We start from the raw sequence: 12,662 nt of genomic DNA, 5'->3' as shown, positions 1-12,662 counted from the left end.
CTACTAAGTAACGTTAAGTAATCGGACAATCTGTTATATGTAAAGAAAGTGCTCGTTACTAATTTGTATACATTCATGAAAGGAATCAAAATCTGCTGGGGAGAGGGAGGGGGAGGAGGAGGGGGGTAACAAAAGTAAAAGCATTCGAGTCAATTTGATGCAATCGCAGCCAATTGCCGAGCCGTGGACGAAAGTAAAAGTGCAAAACACGCGCGTTCGCTGGGGTGGCTATTGATAAGGACGGTCAGGGACCTTTCCGATTGACATTGGCATTGCCAGGCAAATGGAATCGTGCTATTTTCTAAAAACAAATAAAAACAGACTCATTAAGCGATAATCGACACTTCAAGCAGCACTCAATGGGGGCAGCATTGATGTGGGTATACGAAACAAATATAAAAGTCAGATCTTTATCTGATGCTATCATATAAATAGCTATGGCTATATATACATATGTATATACGTACTGACGGGTGCTATAGTACGATATATATATAATACGTATACGTATACGTATATCTATATTTCTATGTGTGCCTCGCCTGATTGCCCAAATGGGCATATGTTCAAGTATCCCGGACGTGTTGCTTATCAATTATCAGCAGCAAGCCAAGTGGACTCTGGATGGAAATGGGGATTGGAATGGGAATGGTAATGGTAAGAGTCGGCGGAGGTGCTACACATAGCAAAGCTTGATTTCCAGGTAATACCTGCTATATATATATATATATAATCGATATATATATATATATATATATATATATATATATATATATATATATGTGTGTGTACACATATCATTTACAGGCAAGGAAATGCGCTGAACTTTGAGAATTAGAAAATTGCAGTGGAACAATTCAGTGGCAGCTAATGGCAGAAGGGCTACTTGACAAAGGATGCCCAACGATCCAATCAATACACACTTCCGACTACCTCGCCCGGCTAATGAATGTCGTCTATGGGCGTCTGCTGTCACAGGAAGGGGCAGAGACTGAAGACTGAACTCAAGCTAACCGGCTAGAACCGATTCCGGTTATGGTGCGTGCGCAGTGGAAAGTTTTTTGTTTTTTTTTTTTGTGGAAATTTGAGCTAAGCATTGCTGCGGGAGTCCAGAAGCTGCTGACTCGAGACGAGTCGAACAACAACTGCAAAATTTAAAAACAATAACAACAACGGCCACGAATGATAAGACAATTGACATTGATTCTGTTTTTTTCACAATATATTAAATACTAAATGTCAGTTCGAATTTAACCTCAAAATTTAACGCAACGAGAGCGAGAGCAAGAGCGAGAGCAAGGGCAAGAGTGTGCGAGTTTGAGAGAGTGAGCTAAGTAGCATATTTGGGTGTGTGTGTATGTGTGTGTGGGCGCTTTGACGGCGTGGGCAGCTCACAAATGTCAAACTCTCATGTTTAGTAGAAAGGACATTTGGTTAGCACCATGACGTATGAGGTAAGGTCGGATTGGGATTGTGTAATCGCTTCAGTTAGTTACACAAAATATACGCACATTTAGAAATACATACACAAACATATATAAATGCATAGAAATATAAAGATGTATTTATATTTACATGGCTTTTCATAGTCTGTATGTGTGTACGTGTATTTTGGGATATTTGCTTCAATTTTATATTCATCTAGTGCCGCGCTCCTGATGACGGGCCTTTGTTCCGTTGTACGGCCTGAGCAATGGATTGCCCTTGAGTTTGTCCTTTTCGAGCGCCGACGCATCAACGGCCGCTGCTTTGGCGGCAGCGACGCCGGCAGTGAAACTGTTATACGGCGCGCATGAAAACTGGTTTGTTCCATGTATGCCTATGTGTGCGTTCGTATAACACTACGCCTACTACAATATACAAATGCATGTACATGTGTATGCAAGTAGATATGTATATGTAAGCGTGCGCCGCGTGTAGGCGTGTGTGTAGGAGGCTCGTCACCGGCACTCGCAACCAGTGCTGCGCAATTTTTATCCGACTGGCTAGAAATTACTTCAATGGAAGGCGCTAGCATCCCTAACTGTATATTTATTTATATACAATCGATTAACGCAACGTATTGTAATGACGTAAATAGTTGCTCCCTTCATTTCTTAATTATCTGAAATGTATTTATGAACATGCATCACAATAATAATAATTGCCATCAGTTAATGAAATTACGCCAAGGATGAAGTTACAAATGTGCACACAAAAATGAAATCAACCGGAAATTAATAAAAAAGGACATATAAATATAATACGAAACAATTTCGCGGTCATCAGCATCCTTATCATTAATAAAAGCGTAAAAGCCTAATGAAATATAATAAATAATAAATAAAAGAAATTTAGAAGTATAATAAAACACAACTGCAGCCTAGATATTTATTTATTTAAAGACAATTAAATAACCTGTCTTCAATGAAAAAATATGGACGGCTTAAACATTTCGTATAACTGATAACATTCAAACTAAAACGAATATATTTTGTCGGATAAGGCTGCCAGATCATTGGAAAATTAATGACAATTAACTGGGATTATTCAGCACTGGTTTTGAGCAGCTATCGGACTATCGCATATCGGCCTGCCATCAGCTGTGCAGTTGAGTTGAAAACGCGAGGGCCGCCTTCTTATAAAACACAATGTCTTTTAGTAATTTATTAATGAAAAGCAGCATAAATGGCAGCTTGCGTAGCACACAGTCAATAGCGCTGCTGCTGTTAAATGTAAACACGCGACAGGGGCACACGCTGCGTGGCAAACCGCCCGGCGTTGCTCGCACCCTGGAACAGCGACTACAAGGTATGTGCAGTTGATGTAACCCAGCCTCAGCTGCAGCAGTTGACTGACTTTTCGCACTTATATTATGCTTAGACGACAACGTCACCGATCCGGAGATAGTGGCACGCATTAACATTGGCTTTCCGCAGCTAAAGCCATCGCGTTCGGCACAGCTAAAGGCACGCCTTGAACATCTCAAGGCACAGCGTTCCAGCAAGGAGCTCGAGCAACTGGCCCGTGACAATAAATGCAAGTAACTGCAAATCCTTTCAGCTACATGTATAATAAAGCTACTTACTTACAGTGCTTATTGATTTGGACAAGGTGCAGGATACATATGTGCAGACAACGGGCCAGCATGGTCTGCGTCTGCTGGCGGATCACTATGGCATTTTTGAGCATCTGTTTGGCAGCGCCTACTTTGTGCCGCGCGTGCCTTTAACCATACAATACGAGCTCAATGCCGATACCCTTAGTGCCGTATACAATGGCAATGTTATTAAGCCCTCTGAGGCGAGTAAAGCGCCTTTGGTTAGTTTCGATGGCCAATTGGATCCTATTACGGGCAAGGCGGCGCAGGGCGATAGCTTCTGGACCCTTCTGGCCACCAATCCCGATGCACACTATACCAATCCGTCAGCCGAGTGCCTTCACTGGTTTATGTAGGTCACCAAAAACATAATGCGTATGTTTCCTTTTTCTAAATTATATTATTTTCCCTATAGCGCCAATATACCCAATGGCAAGATTGGCGAGGGCGAGGTATTAGCCGACTATCTGCCGCCATTCCCACCTAAAGGCTTGGGTTATCAGCGCATGGTTTTCGTGCTCTACAAGCAGCAATCCCGCCTGGATCTGAGCGCACACAAGCTGGACGCCAAGGACAACAATAACCTTGAGAAGCGCAGCTTTAGCACGTTGGACTTTTATCGTCAGCATCAGGATGACCTGACGCCGGCGGGTCTCGCCTTCTACCAGACCAATTGGGATGAATCCCTCACAAGCTTCTACCACAATGTTTTGCGTAAGCTATTGGCTATACAGATCTGCGCAATACATTCTAATTGTCGATTGCCATTTGCAGAACTTAAGGAGCCGGTCTACGAGTATGATTTCCCAAAGCCATATTTGGCAGACCAGAAGTTCTTTCCGCTCAAGCAGCCATTCAATCTGTACATGGACAAGCACCGTGACATCAAGGAGGTGAACAAGGAGTATCTGCAGCGCAAGCTTGCAAAAACGCATCCCTTCGATGGTCCGGAGCAGCCGCTTCGCTTTCCCAATGCCCATCCGCTACGCGATGTGCCTTCCTGGCTAAAGACGGAGATACGCAAACGTCGACTAGGCACTGGACGTGTGCAGGATTACTAAACAAAGCCATTTAGATATACACATACCTTTGCTAATCGTTGTATGATTTTTGGTTTTATTTTGTATTTTGGTTAACAAGTTGCTTTCATTCGCTGGAAGTACATGGAATTAAATCGAAGTACACGTTGCGCTCCTACAAGTAACATGCCAAGTGTATCGTGTATGAATTACATAATAGTTTAAATAAATTAGTACATAAATAATAGAGGAAAGCTAACTCTATACACGCATATATATATGCAGATATATATATATATATTTATTCTCCTATGGAATCGTTTAATGTGTTTAACAAATCTTTCGCTTGCAGGCGAAGGCAACTTCTTGCTCTCTCACTTCCGTTTTGTGATGCTCTAATTTAATTAGTTGTTAGCTGATTAACTTGTTTGATTTTTGGCACAGTTTAAATGTTAAATATTAAATGTTAATTGTTATATATATGTATATATGTTGCTCATAAGTACTCGTGTCACCTGCTTGGCCTTAGACTAAAACAATTTTGTAACGAAGTGATTTGTAGGTGCCTTAGGTCTGGGCCTTGCCGTAGGCGCCCACTGGGGGCCTATACATGGCCGGCAGCATAATCACCTGAGGCAGATTAAAAGCGTATTTGTGCTTGCCAATATTCTTAAAGACGTTGTCCATGCGGGTGCCCTCGCTGCAAGAAAGAGGACAATTCAATTAGGACGCGTGTGTCGAGGATGATGCAAAGATGGAATACAACCTGCGCATGGTGCTGAGTGCGTAGGGCACCTGCTTGGCGGGCAGCTGGAATTCGCGGACCAGGACACGACATTGCTCCAGTGTGACGGCCATGCCGGTGCGATCCTTGGCACTCTTGCAGGATGTAAAGCGTAGTCCGCCCATCAGGCGACACGCATCCTCGGCCAGGTGCAGAATCTTCACATTCTTCGACGCATTGGCGCGCAACTGCTGCTCCATATAGCCGAGCAGCGACTGTAGAGCATCCCACTCCGAGACGCTGGCATCCGCATCGGCAGCGCATGTCGCATTTAGCCCCAGCTTGCGGTAACGACTGAAGTACTGGCTCAGCCGCAGAAAGTTGTCCAGATTGGAGCGATGCTGCTCGTGCGTGTGCCCCAACGAGGCCTTCTCATTGATGCCAATGTTGAAGAAGACGGGCGTGATTTTGAAGCTAACCGTGTTGCGGCCACTCGTGGGCAGCACGTGCTCCGGCACTGGCAGCAGCACCTCCAGTGCCTGCCGCGAGCCCGTTATACGCGGCACGGGCTGCACCTCGTCCTGTGCGGCCGGCACCAGCGTAAAACTGACCGCCGACAAATCCTCAATAGCGATGCACATGTCGCTCCACATGTCCGTCTCAGCGCCATACAGCGACAGCAGCCCCTCGAAGTACGCCAGCGGCCCCAGCTCGCGCAGCAGCGACATATATGCCCCATCCAGCTCGCTGCCCCACAGCCGAAGCATCAAAGCGCTCACCAACGCCGTCAACTGTGTGGAGAAACAGCAAATATAAATATGAGTCTATGTACATATGGATATGTGTTCCTCCTCCTCCTCTCCACTTAATACATCTGTCAGACTATATAGTTTCTGGATATCCTTTTTCACCTAGCCTTGGCCTGCATACATAACTCTCAAAATGATCTTCAGAGATCCCTTCAGAGTTCTTCCATGACAGCTGGTCTGAATGAACTAACAGCTCGTCTTTATATATCCTCGAGCGTGCCACACTGAGTTGGCCACTTCGTCTGACTAGCTCTAGGAATAATTATACGGAAAATAAACTTAAAAGTTCCTTCTAAAGGTGAGAGCAGGACTAAAGGGGCACATCTTCTGGCTCTGATCTTAATGATCCCTGACAATTCCTACATCCACATAGGTGTTTCATGGAGCTCCCCATAATAAATATGTCTATCTAAAATTTGTCTTTTCTATATCCAGATGAGTAATGCTATGCCTTGAAGCCTGTGCCTGGCCTGAGGAACTCTTACCGCCTGCGAGAAGCAAACATCGCGTCGGTACATGATGCTCGCCTGGAGGCGGTTGCAGCGCACGTCCTGCTGCAGACGCTGCACGGAGTGCATGAGGCGCGCCGTCTTTAGCAGACGGTCCATGGCATGGCGCAGCTTGCGCATGCTGGGACGCAGCTCAGCCACCCAGTCGGTGGTAAGCGATAGATCCAGGCCGTCGGTGAACTTGTTGCCCTTTTTGGGCGGTGCAGTTGGTGGTGGCGGTGCGGCTGGTGGACCTGGCGCCAGATCAAGTTTGAGCTGCTGGGTCGGCTCCATAGGCGCCGCTATCACATCGGGCGCCTGCTGCGGCGCCACGGCGAAGCCTTCGCGCTTCAGCGGCACCTTGGGATGACGCAACCGTATGGCGGGACTGTCGCAGCGGCCGCAGAAGAACTTCAGCTTGCTGACCAGGCACATGACACTGGCCTCGATATTCAGCTGGGTAAGATCCAGTGGCTCCGGCTCCTCCGTGGGCCGATAATAGTTCGCCGACGGCGACGAGCTCATCAGCTTCGTGTCCAGAAAGCTGGCCGTCAATGGTCGCTTTCGCACTGCCTTCACCAACTCATCCAGATCGATCAGCTGCAGCGGCGCTGTCGACGATGATGACGATGTGGCAGCAACGCCATCCCAGTTGGGCGGCAGTGATTGATATGTGGCTTCGTCCGACAGCTCACTTGGAGGCTGTGGCACTGCTGCCGACTGTTGCTGACGCTGCCGTTGCCGCTGCTGCTGCTGCTGCTGCTGCTGCTCGAGGCTCCGCAGGTGCGCATTGTAGCACTTGACCACGTTCTGCAGCGAGTCAATCGCGTTGATGTCCAGCGAGCTCGAGGGCGACGTGTTGCTCGGATGCCAGCTGTTGGAGCGCATCAGCGGCTGGACGCCGCGCGGCCACAAGTCCGGCGGCGCCACAACGGGCGTAGCGAAGTCCTCCAGCTCCGGCGACTTTAGCTCCAGCGCGCTCAGCTGCTGCGTTATCTTGCGGAACGGCGACATCGGCTCCATTAGCTCGTTGTCCGGCTCCTCGATAATGCGATGTCGCTCTATGAACGTCACAGCCTCCTCGACGATGCTGGGCTCCCATATGTTGAGCAGCGTCTGCGTCTTGTTAATCATCTCATTGCACAGCGGCATCATGTCCTGGGCACTGCGCTGCGCCGCCAGCTGCAGCAGCTGCGACATCAGCTCCACGATTTCCTTGCGCAGCTGCTTGGTCGCCTGGACAGCATCGTTGGCCGCCTGCACCTTGCAGGCGTTGCTCTGCTCCAGCTTCCAGGCCTTGCTCTCCTGCAGCAGCCTATCGCAATGGAAGGACGAAGGGTTTAATACAAACTCGACATGCATGTATATACAATCTATAACATATCCCAGTTCCCTCTTCTTTTTCAAATTGAAATTCGAATGCCCTTCAAAATGGATCAACAGGGTATATATGCAGGGTAGACAGGCAGCAGAAGGCGTAAGCTTTAATGAACTTGATCGGAATCCACTTTCGGGACGATCTACCCCTGTCTGTCCGTCCCTATGAACGCAGTGAAAGCGAAGAGCTTCCTGTACGACTATATACTATTCTACTATATATTATGGACTATTCTACTATATTTTCCATGTTCTTGTTATCGCTTAGGAGTCGAATGCGGATGTGGCATGAGGCATGACTGTAAAGCCAGGAATACCCAGCGGTTCCCTATTATAAATGCAACATTTTCTTATATAGACTGTGAAGCCTATGAATATTACCAACTTTAGATGCATTCGGTTCCTTTTTCCAAAATTTAAAAGGAATTTCGAACTTTGACTAGACGCAAGTTAGTCTATAACTAACTACCCATAGTGAACGTGATGTGAGTGCCTAAGAACAATGGCAACTGCACTCTTCGCACAGGGTTCAGGGTATCTACTAGTCGGGCAATACCGACAAGAGCAGTCTGTCCTTTTCTACGTATGCCATTCCATTTTTCTGTCTCCTTTCAATAGATGATTCTCCCTCTTGGGCTTATGACCAGACTCTAGCACAATTTGCAGGCCAGCACTTGTAGTCTATTGATAAGAGAGAGCCTAGCTAGGCCTTCACGAGAAGGATAATGGGCATATGTTGAAGAGCAGAACTGGATATAGCTATATATTCGTGCAGACTCACTTGATGAGGCCGCCGCACTTGCGGCCTTTGGCATCGTGGCGTGTGAATGCGCCCACGGTGACAATGTCGAGTACGCCACGACGCTGCAGTGCATCATTTTGGGCCCACATGCGCTGCACGTGCAGGTTGACGGGCAGAAACTCGAGCGCCTCGTCCGTTTTGGCCGACGAGCGCTTGTAGTAGATGCCGTCGCGCATCAGCTGCTGGATGTTCTGCTTGGCCTGGGAGTAGTCCTTGAGCAGGCGCAAATGCTCCTCGAGCAGATTCATTTGGCGCCAACGCCACTCGCCGCTCAGCTCACCCATGCCGGAGATCTCCTGCAGCAGCTCCTTCTCCCGCTGTATCCAAATCGAGAGCAGTTGCTGTGGCACTGCGCAGCATAGACGCGATTCCAGCAGCGTCTCCAGCACGCTGATGTCAGCGCCCAGCGACGATTGCAGACGATACGAGTGCTGGCTGGGATTGGCACAAACGCGTCCGACTCCACACTGCTGGGGCACAAACAGGCGCACGCCGAGCTTCGGCGGCAGCGATTGAGTGCGTCGATGACCTGGAAACGAGGAGGCGACTGAGTGGCTAATGGATGCCAGTGAAGCACGCGGAATAGAGACTCACCCTTGTGCCTCACGTTGCAGTCTGTTGCCTGCTGGAAGAACTGGGTGCTAGAGCGTGGCGGCTGCGTTGGCTGCGTCAGGCCATTCACGGCTCTGTCCAGGCCGCTGGCTGGAGTCATTTCGATGGCCGCTTCTGGTGCCCAGGAGGACAGCGTTATCGAGCCACACTCGCCGCTTGGGCTGCAGAGCGGCAAGCGTAGCCGTGTCGTGTCCTGTATCACGCCCAGCGCCACCTCCGCATGGCCCAATGGCAGCGATGTCAGCGAGACGCGCTCCCGCACGTCGTGCACAGTGAAACGCAGACGCGTCGATGCCTGGAAGCCGGCGCTGCGCAAGAAGCGCATCGTGCACAGAAAGCTGGGCGCACGCGTGCGCTCCAGCAGCTCGGTGCGCGCATGCTGGCTCCATAGGTAATCCTCGCCCGGCTGCAGCACCGAGCAGATGACACGCGGATTCGGCGCTCGCCCGAAACTGTCCAGGGGCAGGCTATCACAGGAGATTGCCGTCTCGCAGATGGGCAGCTCTGAGAGCTCCGGATCTACAAGGCGAAGAGGAACAGAAAATGATACGGGTGCAAAATATGAGTTACGCCAAAATGGAGATGTTCTCTAGGCTCTACGAAAAATAAGAACAAATCAATTTGTTACATTTTTATAAACAAAATAAAGTTTATTCTTTGAATAAATTCCATTTCTCTCTCTCTCTCTCTCTCTCTGCCTCTCTACCTGTCTCTTTCGCAGTTAAATTCGTACTTTTCGCATTACATTTAAGGAATTGGAATATATTTCATCGAATATAGAACATATTTTAATCTATTCCAAAATTTGCTATAATGACGTTTCAAGCTCTAAGCTTAAAGCGCATCAAAAAGCATTCACGCTTGACAAATAAGAACTCAATATTCACGGCCTTTCTTTCTCGCTCAAACAAAGCTTTAAAGCTTAAATTTATATATATATATTTGTTCACTAATTTCATTATTAACTCTGCAGCTGTGATATATTAATGTGCTTTAGGCTCAACTAACAAGCTCTACTTAAGCACAGCTTTCTGAAGCTCTTGAGACTTTTACATAGAAACTTTTTTAAATTAATGCCAAAAGCTCATTTAAGATGCTCAACACTGCATTAAAAGCTTAAAGCTCAACAGCCCAATAGCTGTCCTGCACATATGGCTGTGTTTAGCTTGAAACAAACTTTAGGCAAGTGTCATTATAGCATATTTTATGGATTCTTTGGTTTCGTTTCTACGCGAGTCTTTTTATGGAGGTTATAAACTTCAAAAGGCAAAGGCAAAGGCAATGGGGAACACGAACTAGATTATTGGTTAACTACACACAAAATTTAGTTATAGCATGTATATGTGTGTATGTGTGTATGTGTTTCTGTGTGTGTGTGTAGATTAAGCATGTGCAATTCGTGCATAGGGCATCGAAATTTGATGGTTTACAAACTAAGAATTTAACATAGATCATGGCCAATGTCTTGGGACTATCCAGGTTAGTTGAAAATAAATCAAATAGACGCTAGGTAAGAAACAAACATAACAACTTCCAACAACTTGGGCCAGTTCAGCTTAGAACTGTATTAGATCACCTTCAAAGGCCGCCTCGACTGTGGCGATTGCTGCCGACGCTGGCCACGAATCGTGGCAGATTGTTGCTGGCAATGGCAGGCCCTGATCGATGCGATTGCCCATTATGGTTGAGTTGGAGCGCTTGACTGCGGTGGCTGCAGCAATCTGATCCTCCAGCTGTTTGATTTGCAAGTCGATCTGATGATTGGAGCACGCCTCTATGCAGCGCACCCAATCAAGCCGTTCCGCCGCGCTGTGCGTGACGATGCGTTGCGATGGGCTATCCTTAAAGTCTGCAAAAATGGGACATTTTTAGTTTAACTGTAAATCAAGTGAATGTTTAGAGAATGTGTCTAGAGCCTACCTAGATCGAACACATAGCCATCCGGTTCGGGCTCCTCATGATGTATGCACGGGCGACAGTTCTCCAGCACCAAAACGCCAGCAACTGAAGATCTTGGATTCTTGTCCTTCAGATAGAAAAGTAAATTTCCACGCAACTTGCACCAGCATTCCAGCTTAACTGTATTTGGATGACGGACAAGGCACAAGGCACAGGGCACAGGGCGCGCAAACAGAGAGCGCGAGCGAACGAGAGAGAAAGATGGCAAAAGTGCATAAGCAAATGGTGAATGGTGAATTGAAGCGTGTAGGATTAGCTACTGATCTATGGTGGGGTGGGTTTCTTCTATGTGTGCATGTGTGTGTGTGTGTGTGTCTGTCATAAGCGGAAATCTAAAGTAATCAGCAATGAAATGAATCTGTAATCGAGGTTAAACAAAGAACCCGCAACTGTAGCCAAAAATAAACGTATTCGTGTGTGTATGTGTGTGTGTGTGTATGTGGGGTGTATGGCTAGGGGCGATGAATGATTAAGACGTGCTTGAACTCACCATCGGTGCGCCAGAAAATACTTTCCTGGCGCTCTGTTAGAATTAGCAGACCCTCTTTGTCGAATCTGGTTAAGGTATTGGTTGCCAAGCTAGCCAGCTCCGATCTATTAAAGCGCATGCTTCTAGCCTAACTGGGCAACGGGCTACGGGTAACTGGCGACGATTGTTTCTGGTGCCTGGATGCGACAGCTGTTGGCGAATTGTAATTGAGAAATTATGCGTTTGTTTATATCAAATTGCGGCCATTAAATGTAGTTTGTGTTCTGTTCAGTGGAAAAAACTCAAGGTTGACAACGCAACACCCACACACACACACGAACACATTGAAATTCGCACACAGAGTTTGATTTAATTATAAAAATGACTCGAGTCAAGCCGTGACCAAAAGCGGGCACCTAATGGGCGGCAGGCACACCTTAGAATAACTGTAGTTGCACGTTTAATAATTGAATAAATAAATAAGAAAAGTAAAGACAGAAGACGCAAACGTCGAAGGCAAAGGCGAAAATGTAAAAGAAGAAAGCAGAGGCCAAAGCTATGGCCAGGGCGAGGGCGAGGGTGTTGCATGGGGGCAAGCAGGTGCCGCCGCACGTTCATGTTGTATGGCAAATGTACTACATACATACCTCTCTTCGCTCTCTACTCCGCGCTCGCGCTCGCTGTATATCTCTCTCTCTATCTCTGTAACACACACTCAAATTAGCACAGCTGACGTTGACAACAGCATCCCTGGCTAAGCGGCGCTTATGGACCAACGAGATTCCGAAATTGAATATTTAGCTCGTTGACCTGAAATTGCGTAGCTCTTTGCATGAACAAAATAATTTTGTTTGGCAATTCCACTAAGTTTTTATTGACTGCACAGTTGGCGACGCGTGGATAGCGTTATCAACTGGCGTATACATTGACAGTCGGTTTGCTGTTATCGTTTTAGAAGTAATTGGTTGCTTTTGAATTTCAACAATAAATATTCACATTACTACTTTTGTATTGACAATTTATTCCTTGACATTTTAGTTCGGTATTTGTTGTTCTTTACATTTGTTCTTTGGTTTGAGTGGATACAATGTTTATGTTACTGCTTCTGTAAAACCACTGTCAGCAGATGTTAGCTTACAGGGCTGGCAAACCTAATAGTTGGCTGTAGTTCACGATTAATTCCAGTTTTTATTCGATACAAATTTTTAAATTTTTTAGTGCGATGCTTTTCATTATCATACCCCTTAGAATTTACTTGAATTTTCTGAAAACCAATTAAAAAAAAGAGGAGTCAACTCGAAATGTATTATATTCGCCCTAAAGT

The 12,662-nt window shown here is 46.8% G+C and overlaps 2 protein-coding genes across 3 annotated transcripts; one reads left to right on the top strand and one right to left on the bottom strand.

Moving 5' to 3' along the window:
• The first annotated feature begins 2,549 nt into the window (after positions 1-2,549).
• LOC111592367 (39S ribosomal protein L38, mitochondrial) lies at positions 2,550-4,161 on the top strand. Its single transcript, XM_023304533.2, has 5 exons — positions 2,550-2,790; positions 2,863-3,018; positions 3,074-3,431; positions 3,495-3,793; positions 3,854-4,161. Exons 1-5 carry the CDS (start codon positions 2,631-2,633, stop codon positions 4,138-4,140), a joined length of 1,260 nt encoding a protein of 419 aa, XP_023160301.1. The 5' UTR covers positions 2,550-2,630; the 3' UTR covers positions 4,141-4,161.
• A 480-nt stretch (positions 4,162-4,641) lies between these two features.
• Positions 4,642-12,656, bottom strand: LOC111592365 (inositol polyphosphate-4-phosphatase type I A). 2 transcript variants are annotated; one of them, XM_023304527.2, is made up of 9 exons: positions 11,986-12,656; positions 11,360-11,548; positions 10,831-10,989; positions 10,487-10,759; positions 8,893-9,429; positions 8,278-8,827; positions 6,117-7,434; positions 4,865-5,613; positions 4,642-4,798 (listed from the first exon to the last, which is right to left on the bottom strand). In XM_023304527.2, exons 2-9 carry the CDS (start codon positions 11,475-11,477, stop codon positions 4,666-4,668), a joined length of 3,837 nt encoding a protein of 1,278 aa, XP_023160295.2. In that variant the 5' UTR covers positions 11,478-11,548; positions 11,986-12,656; the 3' UTR covers positions 4,642-4,665. The 2 variants fall into 2 exon arrangements, with proteins under 2 accessions (XP_023160295.2, XP_023160296.2); XM_023304528.2 differs by lacking the exon at positions 11,986-12,656 and adding an exon at positions 11,775-11,854.
• Between the last annotated feature and the right edge of the window lie 6 nt (positions 12,657-12,662).

The sequence above is a fragment of the Drosophila hydei genome, unplaced genomic scaffold, assembly GCF_003285905.1.
Source record: "Drosophila hydei strain 15085-1641.00,03,60 unplaced genomic scaffold, DhydRS2 tig00008150-arrow-arrow-pilon, whole genome shotgun sequence".
Lineage (NCBI taxonomy): Eukaryota > Metazoa > Arthropoda > Insecta > Diptera > Drosophilidae > Drosophila > Drosophila hydei.
This window is presented reverse-complemented; position numbering and strand designations above follow the sequence as displayed.